A 15,475-nucleotide genomic window follows, 5' to 3' on the forward strand; every position below is an offset into this window, starting at 1 on the left:
TATTAAACTCATTAATAAATTTAATATTGCTTCATTTGAAGTCCATTTTCCTAATAAATTTTTTTAAAAAACTACAATCATATATAAAGAAAAAAATAACAAAGTAAAAAAACAAATGAAAATAATATAAGGAAAAAAACTATAGAAAAAAACAAGAGTAAAAAGACAAGGAAATAAAAAATATAGATTTAAAATTAATAAATTACTTTTATATGATACTTTAAATTTATTTTATTTATTTTAATTTCTAAATTATTTTAATTATATTTGAATTATATTTTGATATGAAAATTATTTTTGTGAACTAAATACAGCGAGCATTTATTTACTTTTTTTGTTTGCTTAGTAATTTCGGAAAACAAAACATCGTATATGTAAAATTGCAAACCACACCTTAATAACATGGTAACGGGAGTGGGAGCCCATGGGCCCAACAGTCAGACCAGCCCAAAGTTTTGGGCTGGCCTTCATGGGATGCTTTCACTGAACTTTCGACGGATAAGGCTGTAAGGCTGTAGTGCTCTCTCTCACTCATTTCCACTCCACTCTCATGAATTCAATCTCTCTACCCTGGCACTGACTCCTCCCTTCTCAAATCATGGCCTCCAAGGTTCTTCCTCAGGTATTTTCCCATCTCCATTTTCCCTACCTTCCGCTTTCTGTTCGGTTGCTTTGAAAACTGCGAATTAGAATAGAAAATTTGGTTTACAAACTCAGTTTACTCAGCGACCAAATGGAGAATTGAATTACCACTGTTATTGTTGTTGTTGTTGTGTTGTGTTTTTTTTTTTTTGTTTTTTTTTAAAATTTTTTATTGTGAAGAATTGGTGGTTGGGTTATGCAGGCATTGTTCATCACCCCAAGAAGCTCTAATCAATGCCCCCCAAAGAAGCTAGGGCTTTCCACTTTCCCCTCGCCTCGTAGCACTTCATTGAACCTTAATCGATTATCGACTTCTAGATTTTCGTCGAACTCGTTTGGGTTCCATTTCCGTCCCATTGTTGTGTCTCCGAAGCGGTTCTTTATTGTGAGTGCAGAAGCGGACAATGAGGGTGAATTGGGACCAGATGAGAACACTGAGGAGGAGGAAACTGTTTCTGAGACTGAGTCCGAAGTGAAATTGGATGCTGAAGATGAAGCGAAGCCGCCGAGAAAACCTCGGGTCAAGCTTGGAGATATAATGGGGGTATTTTCTCTTTGCTCTTGTGTTATTCTCCTTGAATGCTCTCTTTGTTTGCTGACAAGTAGGAGGAAAGAAAATAAAAGATAAGGATAAATTAAGGGCTTATTTGGCAGAGGAAGTGAAAGTGCTTTATTGCTTGTTTGAGTAGATTTTGAATAAAAGGGCAATTGAGGCCTCGGAGAAGGAAAGACCAGTTCCGGACCTTAGAACTGGAGACATTGTGGAAATTAAACTGGTAAATTGTGTTTCTGATTCATTTTTCCCCCTTTAGATTGTTTTTTTTTCTTTGAAATTATATTTTTGTGATTTTGTTTATGTTTATGTGATTGACTTATAGGAAGTCCCAGAAAATAGGCGCAGGTTGTCTATCTATAAAGGTATTGTTATTTCTAAACAAAATGCTGGCATCCACACAACAATCCGAGTTCGGAGGATTATTGCGGGTGTAGGGGTTGAGATCGTATTCCCTGTGTAAGTATTTCATTTCTCATGAAGTAATATACAAATTTGCAGTGAGGAGTTTTTTCTGGGATGAATTGGAATCAATAACTATGATATTTTTTTCATCAAATAGCGTCGCATACTAAACTACCTTGTGTAATTTTTTTTTCCTTTTGATTTATTATGACTTGAATAGTATCATCCAACATTGAGAAAATCAAACTTGCATATGTGTTGCCATGAATGGTTGATTGTATTTGTAAGACAAACCCAGGGTTGACTATTCATGGATAGATGTCAAAATAAATTATTCATGGATATATTATATACAGGTTATTGATGAAAATAATGTAGAGGTTTAAAGCCTGTAAAAAATGTGATATCCTATATTGGATAGGGGAAAAAGTTCTTGGTGCTATATGTGTACGAGTTTTTTCTTAACCTTATAAACGTGTTTTAAAGTCGTGAGGGTTCTTTGAGTCCAAAGTGAATAATATCTACACCATTGGGATAAGGTCATTACATATGGTATTAGAATCGAATCCACATCCCAATGTAGGAGTTTGTTTGCCCCACAAGAGATGTTTGTCTATTTGGTCTCAGAATCATGTGGAACACAACGAGGACGTTGTGTTTACATATGGTGATTGCGATATCCCATGTCGGATAAGAGAAAAAGTTTCCAATGCTATATATATATATATATATGAGCTCATCTTAAGGTTATAAACACATTTTAAAATAGTGCTAGGGCCCCTATTGAGCAAGGCTCTTCTTTTGTGAGACTCCATCAAAATCCACCACTCATTGGTTGTTTTTCAATTTTTTTTATTGAGACTGCCTTGAATTCTATTCTTCCTCTTCCTAGTTGCAATACTCTTGCTCAACCCAACATGCATTTTAGAGTGCCATGTTGGGGCAACAGGTGTGTCGCCAATAATAATGTATCAGGTCCTTTCCTACTTTGTGAGTCCCATTTAGCTATTATTCTATCCTTTAATTGACTTCTTTCCCTCCATGTATAATTTACCTTATTGTCACAAATAATTAATTTTTCTATATGATTATCTTATAGTGGTGTAAATAATTACATTGCAGATCTAGTTTTGAATCTTTTCATACTATTTGTGCTGTATGGTCTGTGAACTGAGCCTGCTTCTCTGTTCATTGAATGAGTTGAATTGAAAGCAGTATTTCCAAAACTCATTAGCATTGTTCGTTTGAGGGGTTAAACTGGCTTGCATAAAGTCTGGCACTGCAGGCGACCCAAACCTCTCTCAACCAACCAGTTCGTTATTCACTGAATGCGTTTTCAGTGTTGGTAGAGCCCAAGGGTTGCTTCCGCTTTAGGCCCAGCAAACAAAAGAAGTAGGTTTTTAGTATTACTTTGTGATCAAATATTCCTTTCAGGTCAAGGCTTGCGAAAAATCTGTTATAACCTCATGGGGAGTGGAGGGGTTTTGATCAGACTTAAGTATGCATTTCATTAGGTACTTTGTGTTCCCAACTACTATTTCTCAAATTTCTTTTACTCACTCCTCTCTAAAGAATTAGGGTAAGCTGCTAGTTTGCTACTATTTAGTATCAGTTCCTTTTCATCCATCTCATCAGCAGCCAAGTGAAGCCCATATAACTAAGTCCTGTTTCTTGCCTCTTTTTTAGTGATGAATAAAACAGTGGGCTTTATGAATGAAACCATCGATCATCCTTATCTTAGAACATGAACATTGAAAAACTAAAAGGATGTACTTCTGACACACTTGCATGGTTACAACTGTTGGAATTTGATGTTGGTGTAGAATGTTAGTTTTAGACATTCGAAACAAGATATGAATCAATATTCAATGGTAATGAATGATATCCAATACCCTTTAAGAACAGTATAGAATGTGGTAACCTTCAAATATGTATTGCAGAAGGTTGTGGTGTTCATTTTGAAATGTTATATAGCTAGAAACAAAGTGATGCAGAGGCTGTATAGAAATTTCACTTCCTCCAAGAATGTCTTATGCATTGTCCTGTTTCATGTTGTGCTAGGATTATTTTTTATGTTAACTAATATGTGATCTGGTATCATTGTTACAGGTATTCACCAAACATCAAAGAGATAAAGGTAGTTAACCACAGGAAGGTCAGAAGGGCAAGGTTGTACTATCTGAGAGACAAGCTTCCCAGGCTCTCAACTTTCAAATGAAAACCCTCAACACCTGTCTTTTGATTTTCTTGAATCCGGATGTTGTGTTGTACTTCTCCGTGAATTTTTTTTTTTTCCTTTGAGATGGATATATCTTTAACCTCTTCTTTCCTTCATCATCTGGATTTGCAGTGTTGAGATATGTGGAATAAAATAACCTTTAGTCAACTGAAAACACATTTGATAAAAAAAATGTAGTGGAAAACAGGTTTTTGGAGAATTTGCTAGAAAAAAAATATTTTTAAGAAATATTTGAAAATACAAAAAGAAGGTTGAGATTATTTCAACTTCTCCATATTTTATTTTAGAAAATATTAAAAATTATTTTTTGAGAACGGTTTTAAAAATGTTATTATAAAGCCCTTACCCTCTATGAAGAATTAAAAATATAAAAATGTCATATCATTTGGAATGTATGGAAAGCAAATTCGCAAACCCACCATTTTTCATGTGTTGTTTGTGTCCAAGCGTCGTACTTCATATCCTTGAAAGTTGAACGAGCTTGCAAACAAACTACTTGAAAAAACCTTTCGTGTTATGGGTAATTTCTTTTGCTTTCTATTTTGAAATGCAAAATGCTGCCTGGCCCTGAACTACGGATGTGTCCTTGTTAAACGATAAGGAACATCTCAATATCCTCAATCCAAAACATACTTTTCAATACCCTTGGTAATTTATTATGTTTAAATAATTTGCATGCATTTAACACTAATAACGAAATTATTATTCATTTTTCATTTAATATTTAAACTTTATTGTTTGGTAATGATTTTAAAAAACATTTTTAGTCTAAATAATGTTTTTAATAAAAAAAAATTAAAAGTTTTTCTAACCTTTATAACATTTGAAAATTTTTATCATTAAAAATACTAAAAACACTTCTTATAATTACCGTCAAACACATGTCTCACAAAATTGAAGAAATAATTTTTAAAATATGAGAAATCAAGGTAGGAAGGGACATGATGTAATGGGGGAGTTGATGGAAATATATAGGGGAAGATGGAAAGCAAATATTGAAGATGGCACAGAGCAACATGCAATGGCATAGTGCAAGCTACCAGCCTACCCCCATATTTCTTCATCCATATAAGTTGTCATTCATTCATCCACCAGATTCCCACACCAGCTCATCAAACCAAATTTAACTCAATCATTCATGCACCCTGTCACTTTGACTCAGTTCTTTCACTTAATCATTAAAACCATTCACCATTCTAAATTGAATAAAAACTATGCTACAAACAACCCAAAGGAACCAGTAATGTCTGTGACTGACCTGCTCTTGAATTCTAAGACCTCTTCAAATTCACCCCACCCCACATTTTCATAAGGGTAGCACAATAGTATAGTTGCTACAGATTCTTGATAGACTTGGGAATTCATACATTAGCTTGCATACCACTGCTACAATCACAATTTCAAAATTTCTTCATGCCCTAATATTCACCAGCAGCAAATGAGTTCATTGATTCTGGACAATGAACTACATCAATTGTGTTAATAAACAATCATTTGAAAATACAAAACTTTGATCTCTCCCCAACCATGAAATGTTTTGGAAAAAAAAATGGAATAATTTTTTAACTAAAACTATGTCAAGTTTATTTCCTGCCAAAGTGAAGTTCACACCCAACACTCGATGGAATAAAAAATTTAGCATTGAATTTTCAGTGCCACAGCATATATGATTTATTTTACAATGTGGCCTATCCATTTCCTGATTAAATACTACATACATAGGAAGCTTAGCCTACATTCATCCTATTGGCATAATCACAACATGGTAGGAAGGAGTAAAAAGAGAGTTTCCTATTTTCTTTTTCACTTTCAAACCTACAGCTCATAAATTTACAGCAAACCTGCAACTAAGAGAAGGGGGTTACCTGCAAATGGGCTTCTGAACTAAAAGATGAATAAACCTCCGCAGAGCTTAATAAGCAAGCTCATTGAGAAACCTTCTCACAGTCACAGGTTTGATCACGGTTTCTCCATGTAAATGGCAGCTAGTTTCAATGTCTAAGCTGTGACTAAGTTGAGCAGCATCGGGGCATCATGGCATTGAAGTGAAGAACTCATGCCTAAGAGCTTCATCTGCATTGATCCTTGATCTTGGGTTCACTGTCAAGCACTTATCAACTAGATCAAAAAGAGAACCTGGGATTGCCCTAAGGAAGTCTGGTCTCTTTGTGTTCACTTTGCACCAACCTCGAAGATCAATAGTTGGCACGAATCGTGCATCAAGGAGGTCCTATGACAAAATGATACAGTTCAGTACATGGCCTCTAATTTATAATTGAATAGATCATTATTAGAAGTGAAAATACCACTGGGAATGAGGATTCCCGATTGTGTAGCTTGGCAACTTCCCATAGAGCTTCATTGCCTCGCAACTTCACAATGTCTTTCATGTTCCTGACGATGACAGCAATTAGTTGACAAAACGAAGTTGAGGATGAAAATAATGGTGTAGTATATACTTTTGGATTAAAGGTAAGAATTCTTACTGTTGGTGGTCACCAAAAAAGGGTGTTCTTCCAATCATTAGGTAGAGTAAGGTGACCCCAGCAGACCAGATATCAACCTTGGACCCTTGATGAGAAGATCTGAGCAAAACCTGCATAAGCCGCTGAGCATTAAGCTCCATTTGTTTCACATGTAGAGGGGCCCAAATGAAAGCCTAAGGAAACAAAAAGTTCTGAATTCTTCATGCTGATTGTTCTTTTCATTCCTAGTCATTTTGGTTGTTTTTGAACACACCACATTAACGCATGACAAAACCATAAAAAACCATTAATTACGAAAAATAAAACTTCTCTATCTGTTTGTTTGGACAAATAAAGAGTTAAACCATGCACTTTCCAATTATATCAATTTAGAAACCACATCAAGAGGTCCTTGAGCCTAAACTCTCATTCCTCATGTTCCTTTGCAAGTGTTACCTTAAAGTGTGTCAGGAGATGTAGCTCTACAAATTTGGTAAGTAATTGAAAAATATAATGCTGCAAGCATATCCTGCCTATTTCATGGTGAGGAATTACCTCTACTCCCGGCACAAACACTTGATTTCCTCATTTTGCCAAAACATAAATTTATTTTCAATAAGTATACAATCTTTTGTTAGTTGGATATTTCTGATACCATTTCATGAATCTGTTATTCTGTGGCAACAAACACAACCTAAATAGCAAAATGAATGCCAATGAATAATGTAAAATCATAGTACAGCATAGTAGCCTGATACATGAAGATCCAGGGATGACATCTAAAAAATTAGGCCAGTAAATGGCCAAGTTTCACTGATACATCAGATATTAAAATAAGTGGTATCAGGGACAGCAATGAAGGTGAATAATATAACAAAAAGAACACAAAACTGAGAAATGGCACCTTAGTCAATGGGCCAAGGATGATAATGATAGCCCCGGAAAAATGATTTAGCAAAGATGAATGACATGATTCCACATCACAATGAATGAGAGAGTTCAGAGTGTTTGGTCATATGGGAAACCAAATATTTCATTTGTTTTTTATATAGCACTTGTTACAAGACAATGCTATTGTTTCTCATAACATGCGCTTATCATTTAGATTTCAAGAATGCGACGATTAAGAAAGCCCATATTTTGGAAAGTTAGAACCAATAGCTACCATAGGCAGTCTTGGATATTTCTTCACATGATGCAAGGCTGAAACATGGTGAGCAACAGTTTCTCAAGGCACTGAGAGTCAAAGCACCTTTCAATGATGTGGTACAAAATGTTACTTTTAAAAATGAGTAATTTTTCACTTCCCAATACATAAATAAAACCAACCCTTTCCTTGTTTGGGGGTGAAAAGCAGCAGCCTTCAATCATCAATTATCACTCTTCATAAAATGAAAAATTCACAATCTACATTGAAAACGTTAAACTAAAACTTGGCCTAAAAGCATAAGCTATTAGGGAATTGACCATCAAAAGATATTGACCTGCACTTAACAGAAAATACGCAAACAATATTTTGCAGGCAGTAGGGCTGCCTTATGTATCCACTCTCTCAAGCTTCACATGATCTTCCTAAATAGTCAATATTTCACTGTCATTTTAGTATCCCAATGAGTAATATAACAGATTCTTTTTGCTTGAAAATGGTAATTAATTATTATAATATTTTCTATTATATAAGAATTTGAAATTTTTTATACTAAGCATCTGATAACTTTCCAGGTTGACAACTGATTACAATGCTGCAACAATTTCATTTAGTGTGGATTAGGATTAGAATGAACAGGGCATAGAAAATAATAATAATAATGCAGTCACTGAAGTGGAAATGATTACAAGTTCTTACCTCCGGTGCCCGGAAGCCCTTGGTTCCAACACAAGGGCCCTCTCTCTTTTGCTTTCCATCTCCTGGGAACAAATTAGATGTGATTGATCCTAGAAGAAAAGATAGATTTATCAACCCAAATCATCCAAGTTATTTAGGCAGTATACCTTTGTTCTTTAATAATCCAGCACCAGCAACAGCAATTCCCGCTGCATGGAGAGGCATTGGAGAAATATAAACAAATTTCTTGTCCACTTTTTCCTCTTCTCCAGGAGGGGCAGCAACCCTTTTTCTCTTAGAAGCTGGACCTCTTGATGATTCATGATTTGGATTCTGCATTGCTTCCTGTGCCAGGCTGATCAGCTCCTTCCTTCCCTGGCATGGCAGGGGTTCCCTTAGCTTTTCTGACAAAGAAGTCCTAGCACTTGTATTATCCTTTGCTGAGGTTATCCCTGAGCCATCTGCACCTTGGCTTTTGATTATATTCTGGCTGCCCATGTCAATATAGGCCTTCATTTGGCCTACCGGCTTCTTTTTCATGTTCTTAGGTTCTAGAGTTAACTTGGAGCCTTTCATTGGGTACCAATTGTGTGTCTCCAAAGATTTAGTACTCTGAATCTTCCTACTTTTGGTAGGAGGTACAGAATTAGGGTGAGTTACTGTCACCTGATTGAAGCTTAAGCTGTGTCCCTCCTTTGGTTTGCCTATAAAATATACAAAGTAGTTTATTAATTCACTCTTTTTAGTCAAATGAAAGTAAAACCACAAAAAAGAAAAAAAGAAAAATGATAAATGATAAAGCAAATCACAATGATTAGCACATACAACTCGCAGTAAGGAAACAAGAAAAACTATGATACTCAACCTTGAAACCAACAAGGGGCTAAAAGATAAGGCACAAGATGTTCATAATAGCAAAGGAAAGGGGTTTAAGAAGATGCTTAAGCAGGCAAACTTGTTCTTATTCATTAAATTTAATTTCATGAACCATTTATGTTAGACATTGGAATTTGGATCAAATAATGTTTTAATGAATTAATAAGATGATGACATGGAAGTCAATTTCTGCACTCGTGGAGAAGTTATTAGGAGTCAGTTTGTTGATGTGTGTGTTAAAAAAGAAACTGATAGAAGTGCAGTAGAGTTTTTTGATTCAGAGTTTACAATTACAGTTAGAGAGATGGGTGTTTTTTAAATCTCTAGGAAACACTGGAGGACAAAACTTTATACAATTCTAGTTTAATAATGGAATAAGTGATGTAGTCCTGCCAGTGGATGTAGGGGATTTCCTGAACCATGTAAATTATTGGCGTCTCATATGTGCTTGTTTTGTTGTTTCAAGCAATTCTCATTCTTTCTCAATATACTTGCTAATATTTTCTGTGTTATTACTACTTTGTTCATTACAAAGTATTAGGCAGAACAGCAAATTCTTAAAGTGAATGCAATATTGCTCTCTATATTGGATTGTGCCAAAAACACAATTTAAGTACAGACTTGGATTGGAATGGAAGCTTACTTATGGTCCCATACTTTTGGCAAAGATCCTGCAAAAAGGGCAAAGAATGCATCAAATCATAGTACATAAAAAAATATTATGAAGGAAAACTCAAAAGAAATGCAATTTACTGATAGAAGTGTCACTAACCATGGCGAGATTGAAATCAATTAGATAACCCTTATTGACCTTGCGAGAAAACAGAAAGTTGCCAGGTTTAACATCTCTATGAACAATTCCCTGCAAATCCAAGATAATAATAAATATGATGACTATAAGGCCCATAATTTTGAAAGGAGAATACTAATCCACATAGAACATATAAACCCCTTTGTGTGGTTACCTTCCTATGTAGACTTGCCAGTGCTCTGAACATGCAATAGGCATACCACTGGAGCTGAAAAATATCTATTTCCCTCTTCAACACCTAAGAGTAGAAGCAAAAATGATATCTAAAATAAGAAACAAAAAGAAAAAGGGGGAAAAGGAGATTTAAACAAAAAACAATAAAATGCCCAATTATTACCTCAGGCCGGTCATGATCAATATGCTCCAGAACACAGTAATCCTGATTTCCAATCTTGAAGGATCCTTCATATTTTATTATGAAGTTCTTACCCCTGAATTAGAATTTTGTCACAAATTAAACATTACAACTAAAACATAAGAAGACTTTCAAAAGCAATGAACTTCCATGCTATCCTCACCCAAATCGCTCCAGCATTCTCAGCTCATTGTTTACATGGTGTCTATGAGCATTTTCATGTGGGCCTGCAGAGTCATACATGTATATGTACATCAAGCAAACATTAGACACATGATAATGTGTTAACATGCGTCCAGAATGAAAACATGGTAACAATTTGTGAAGCCATGTAAATGGTAATTGCTGCCATAAAAGATGAAATATGAGTGAAAACACCAGAAGCTCCAAGAGATGTTAAAATGATACAATAACAATGTGTTTTCCACATCCCATTTAAGTCTATACATATCCAAACTACTAAATCTAACCTCCACAACAATGGAACCAGTCACTAGTTGGGTTGGTTCAATTTAATCTTCCCATCAATTCAGTGTAAACAATGTTTTACTCAATGAAGGTTTTACGAATCATGCACTCAAATGCATAATTACTAAAATTTTGTGAGCAAAATTTGAATCTAATGAATCAAATATCAATTGAAATTCACCTGAGTCACAAGTCCAAATTCTTTTTGAGAAAATCTATCCCTTTAATGTGAATCTTACAACATTTGGAATTTTAAATTGAACCACATCTACAATTTGGGTAGAAAGTAAGTAACAAGTAAAGAAACTCCTGAAATAACTACTTTTGATTTACAGGCTCAAACTAAATTATATAAATCCCCTCTTGGAACATCAATTAATGCATCTTGCTCAAAAGCAAACAAACCAACTGTCATTCTTGTGATTCCTGCTCTAATACTCCATATGGAAATCCCACAACAGCCAAACCTTTCATAGGATTTCAAGTCTTCATTTCTTTTTGAATGAAAACTAAGCAGAAGGATGCATATATAACATCTTTTTGTAACACTGAATAAAAGCACATTCAGCAAGGCATGAATAATTGCATTTCCTAGGTAGTGACAACTCAGTTTACACTGTTAAAGAGTGCAGCTCTCATTAGATTGCTGATAAAACCAGTCTTCCTAGGATTCATAATTTCCAGTCTTCCTATTTTGGAACTGTTAAAGGGTGCAGCTCTCAGTAGATTGCTGATAACACCAGTCTTCCTAGGATTCACAATTTCCAGTCTTCCTATTTTGGTACTGAATTATGTTCATAGATCCAGGAGCCAGATTATTCCTACAACACATTACTAACTTGCTTAAACTCAGATTCAGCAATTAGGGCAGGCAGCAGCACAACACATAAAACTATTATTTCCCATACATTTTATGGCAAATGTCATTCCATCGGTCTTTCTCCTTGCCTTGTAAACTGTGCCATAACCACCTGCATATTTTGGTATAAAGGAACATGATCAATAACCTGGGCCATGATGGATGACTTCATGATGAAGTTGCTGGAAACTATGTAATAAAAAGTTCAGTACCTGAACCTTCTTCCTCCTCTACAATGAAAGCATCAAATTTTGGCAGAATTTTTGGCTCAAATTGATTCTGCAAAGCACGTATTAACAACCCTCAGTAAATAAACCAGAAGTTTATCAGCAATAAACAACTAAATATGCAAATGAAGCAAAAACCCGACAAGAAAGAAACAAATTATTAACCAACAGGTACGACATATGATGCATGGGCATAGCAGTGGAGAATGTTACCTTGGAAGAAATAGAAAAGGAATTCTCCCCCTTTTCTTTGATACACATGGGATTGTTTTGCTTTAACTTCCGTTTCTTATGATTGGTTTTAGATTGCTGCTTCTCTTCTGAAATCTCAACAGCCCTACTATGCTTTGATGACTTGCTGGGAGCTGGCAATCTGGGAGTCAATGCATCCCTGTGAACCATCTTCATGTTGGCAGAGGATTTAGTTTGCTGTTCCTGAGAAATGGAAGGCTCAGTTGCTGGAAGCAGAGCCTGGCTCTTCTCATGTATGGTTATTGGCTCTCTGTCCAACACTGGTGTCACATCATTATGGTTCATCATGTTCATGCTTCTGAAGACATTTCTAAGCATTGTATCCATTGGAGCAGTACTAAAAGACAGGAAAAGATGATTCATTTCTTCCTCAGTGTGTCCAGGATCCTTTGAAGATTTTCCCCCCTTTCCTTCATCGATTTTTACATTTTCAACCATTTCGAGATTTGTAACTGCACTGGCTTGATTCACATTTTTGGCTGGTGAAGTACTTGTACTTTTTTCTGAACAATGTGCGTCATTGAAGTTTATCTCACCCGTTGGAGCTTCATTCCACACAACTGGATTTTCCATTATACAAGTTAGAGGGGCTGGTTTTGGATCATGCTCACATACAGCAATTCCTTTTACTACTATTGGATGTGGTGTATCTGAAGAAGTGTTAATGTTGAGAAATCTAGGAAGACATTCTGGTGTATATACATATCTTTGCATCTTATCATTCACAAATTTATTTGTCATTTTTTTAGCTCTTCCTTGTTCAATGTTCTTGAGTCCATAACCGGATGATTCAGCTTCAGAATTTGCAAGGGCCATGAGTTTACATGAAATCCTAAATTTAGATGTCATGTCTGACATGTCCCCTAGTGGCATACTCATGCTTGTGCTTCTGTCATTGGCTTCACAGACAAGTACCTGCATGACTGACTGATATATTCAACAAACTAACAGAAACCCCAATTGGCTACGTTGCATGTTAAATTATACAGAATAAGAATGCTGATCAGGACCAGAATCAGTGAAGTAGTTAGTTAAAAGGAAATTTTAAAGAAAAAAGATGGAAAAGATGATTAGACAATACCACGCCGTATATTTGTCACAGCTTGCCTATGAATAACCATTGCACTGGTGGAATTCTCAAGAAATTTTAAATACCTATACAAGAGAAGCATAAGAACTGGGCTAAAAGTATATGTATAATACTCGGATCCTTCAATTTCACCTAACGTACCTATATCAACATGACATGACATGCGTGTGGGTGTGAGATCCTTGTGGGACACTCCTATTTTACTTTGGGCATGACTATTTGATTTTTTCACTGATATCATTTTATTCTTTCAACTTTGTTAGGAATAATTACATTAGAGAAAAAGAAGAGCTACCTCAAAAGTGAATTTTGGAAGAATATTTAGATTATGTTTGGGTCCTAAAAAGTACTAAGGAAATAAAAAAAATGTTAAAGAAAATGATTTTCTAGTGTTTGATTGTATTATAGAAAATATCAAAGAAAATCAAATATAATTAAAATTAATTCAAAATTTACTCATTTTTAAATTATTTAACTTTCATATAAATGGATTAAAATAAGTGAAATGAATTTAAAATAGAATATGTAAATTATTTGACTTTAAATTTATTTTTTATTTTCCTTCACTTATTTTTTTTACTTCTAGTTTTCCTCTCTGTTTTCTTTCCCTCATGTTTTTCCTCACATTTTATGGGAATCAAACATAACCTCAGGGATTAGAGGAAAAAAATAGGAGCTTCTAAAAGGGATATCTTAACTTCCAATTTATTGTAATTGATTTTTTTTTCTCAGACAATCGATTTTTCTAAAAGCTTAAACTTGTAGATTTAGACCTACAATGTATATCATGGAGTTTAACACCTTCTTTGACATGCTACCCCCATGTAGAGAGATGCACAGGCCCGTAGGCAAAATTAGGGAAATAAATATTATGTGGTGAGGCTCCAATAGATGACTTCCCACCAAACAAGGATCCAATGCCAAGTTAGACAACCAATTTCATAAATTTTAACTCATTAATCTGATACATATAACCAACTATAATTTTCCTATCAATTCAAGAATCTCAGTCCTGGATGACACGGAATTATTGCAATGCAAACAAGAGCAATTTAATAAGGCATCAAGTTGCAACATTAGTGGAAGAAATTAAATAACTACAAGCCAAATTATACCTCGGTACAAGCATCATGGACTCTGCTCTGTGACGGCAAAGCCATTACGTCTTCCTCGCATTCTGCAGAATTTCACCATAATTATTACTGAACCAAAATCAATATTCCAACTAAATTAAAAATAAAAATAAAAATAATCACTCATTTTACCCTTTATAGATGACAAGAATAATCTTCTCTTTGAAAACGGAACTAGATCAAAATGCACTGTAAATTCCTTTCGTTTCCAAAAATACTTTCTCACATCACCATTCGAAAATCGTTTGGGCATAAAAGTATGAACAGAATTCGAAGTGAGTGCAAATTGTAGAGCCACCAGGGATGGCGTAACGAAGAGATCAGTGGTTAAAAAGAGAGGGGAGTGAGGGATGGAACAGAGTAACTGGACGAGTTGAGGCGAGGCCGGGAACGACGTGCACCGAGCGGCGAGCTCTGGAGGGCGAGCCGGGCGGCCGATTGTGAGGAGAAGAGATAAGAGGTGCCAGGCCTTCTGCGACTGAGTTGAGGTTCGGATGCTGAGTTGTGAGTCTGTCAGGTTAGTGATCATGGCGAGAATGAGGAGAAGTTGGGTTCAGAACTTCAGATCTGGGGTAGGAAGAGAGATTAGGGTTAGAGAGTAGATGTTAGAAATGGAGGCGGGAATTTTTTTTCATGGGGATTTCGAACTGGCACGTGTGGATTTCCCGCCATTTTAAATTTTCTTTTTGGATATTATACATCTATGTATTAAAAATAAAAAATAAAATTTAAAATAAATATTTTTTAATAAAAATATAAATATTAATAATATAATAAAATAATAAATTATATTTTTACTAAAAATACATCATATATTATAGTGCTATTATCATCACAATAGTCTATATTTTTTTATTTTTAATTATCTGGCGATGAAATTAGAACCTCTTTTAGCAATGTTTGATTCACAGAAATAAATAATATATTTCATTCATTTTTCATATTTGGATAATTCAAATGACGAGGAACATATATAAAAAAAATTATTCAAATGGAAATGAAAAGTCATATATAAGTGAAATTCCGATTATTTTAAATAAGATGTATTTTTTATTGGTTTCATGAAAATTATTTTAAAAAAAAACTTTTTCAAAAAATAAAAACAAAAAACTTGTTAATATAAGTTGTTTTTAAAAATAATATTTTATTTTGATTTTGTAGAAAAATTATAAATTGAATTTATATAATATACTTTCAAGTCTTATTAAAAATAAAAATAATTTTGTAATCACAAATAAATAATTTTAATAAAACATGAATAATACTATTCTAATA

General features: G+C 34.6%; 2 protein-coding genes across 3 annotated transcripts; one reads left to right on the forward strand and one right to left on the reverse strand.

The window, feature by feature from the left end:
• The first annotated feature begins 487 nt into the window (after nt 1–487).
• Nucleotides 488–3,934, forward strand: LOC100263826 (large ribosomal subunit protein bL19c). The gene is made up of 5 exons (XM_002264833.5): nt 488–622; nt 845–1,186; nt 1,332–1,418; nt 1,521–1,654; nt 3,710–3,934. The coding sequence occupies exons 1-5, from the start codon at nt 599–601 to the stop codon at nt 3,816–3,818; spliced, it is 696 nt and encodes a 231-aa protein (XP_002264869.3). The 5' UTR covers nt 488–598; the 3' UTR covers nt 3,819–3,934.
• A 1,529-nt stretch (nt 3,935–5,463) lies between these two features.
• LOC100257048 (uncharacterized) lies at nt 5,464–14,804 on the reverse strand. Of its 2 annotated transcripts, none has more exons than XM_059733976.1 (15): nt 14,333–14,803; nt 14,183–14,244; nt 11,939–12,892; nt 11,711–11,777; nt 11,548–11,610; nt 10,335–10,398; nt 10,154–10,247; nt 9,971–10,054; nt 9,778–9,867; nt 9,649–9,676; nt 8,297–8,833; nt 8,151–8,212; nt 6,326–6,435; nt 6,146–6,233; nt 5,464–6,069 (listed from the first exon to the last, which is right to left on the reverse strand). In XM_059733976.1, the coding sequence occupies exons 1-15, from the start codon at nt 14,727–14,729 to the stop codon at nt 5,872–5,874; spliced, it is 2,898 nt and encodes a 965-aa protein (XP_059589959.1). In that variant the 5' UTR covers nt 14,730–14,803; the 3' UTR covers nt 5,464–5,871. The 2 variants fall into 2 exon arrangements, 1 of the variants encoding a protein (XP_059589959.1); XR_009464546.1 differs by having other exon boundaries at nt 5,955–6,069; nt 6,146–6,222; nt 14,333–14,804.
• Between the last annotated feature and the right edge of the window lie 671 nt (nt 14,805–15,475).

Source organism: Vitis vinifera, chromosome 2 (genome assembly GCF_030704535.1).
Source record: "Vitis vinifera cultivar Pinot Noir 40024 chromosome 2, ASM3070453v1".
NCBI classification, from domain to species: Eukaryota; Viridiplantae; Streptophyta; class Magnoliopsida; order Vitales; family Vitaceae; genus Vitis; species Vitis vinifera.

What these genes read in the sequence shown, in the direction of transcription:
- LOC100263826 (XM_002264833.5), top strand. Translation starts at nt 599, where the DNA reads ATGGCCTCCAAGGTTCTTCCTCAG. An exon ending in AGCTTGGAGATATAATGGGG is followed by an intron (nt 1,187 to 1,331) that starts GTATTTTCTCTT and finishes TTGTTTGAGTAG; the next exon opens with ATTTTGAATAAAAGGGCAAT. An exon ending in GTTGAGATCGTATTCCCTGT is followed by an intron (nt 1,655 to 3,709) that starts GTAAGTATTTCA and finishes TCATTGTTACAG; the next exon opens with GTATTCACCAAACATCAAAG.
- LOC100257048 (XM_059733976.1), bottom strand. Translation starts at nt 14,729, where the DNA reads ATGATCACTAACCTGACAGACTCACAACTCAGCATCCGAACCTCAACT. An exon ending in TTGATCATGACCGGCCTGAG is followed by an intron (nt 10,055 to 10,153) that starts GTAATAATTGGG and finishes TTCTACTCTTAG; the next exon opens with GTGTTGAAGAGGGAAATAGA. An exon ending in AGGGCTTCCGGGCACCGGAG is followed by an intron (nt 6,436 to 8,150) that starts GTAAGAACTTGT and finishes CGGCTTATGCAG; the next exon opens with GTTTTGCTCAGATCTTCTCA.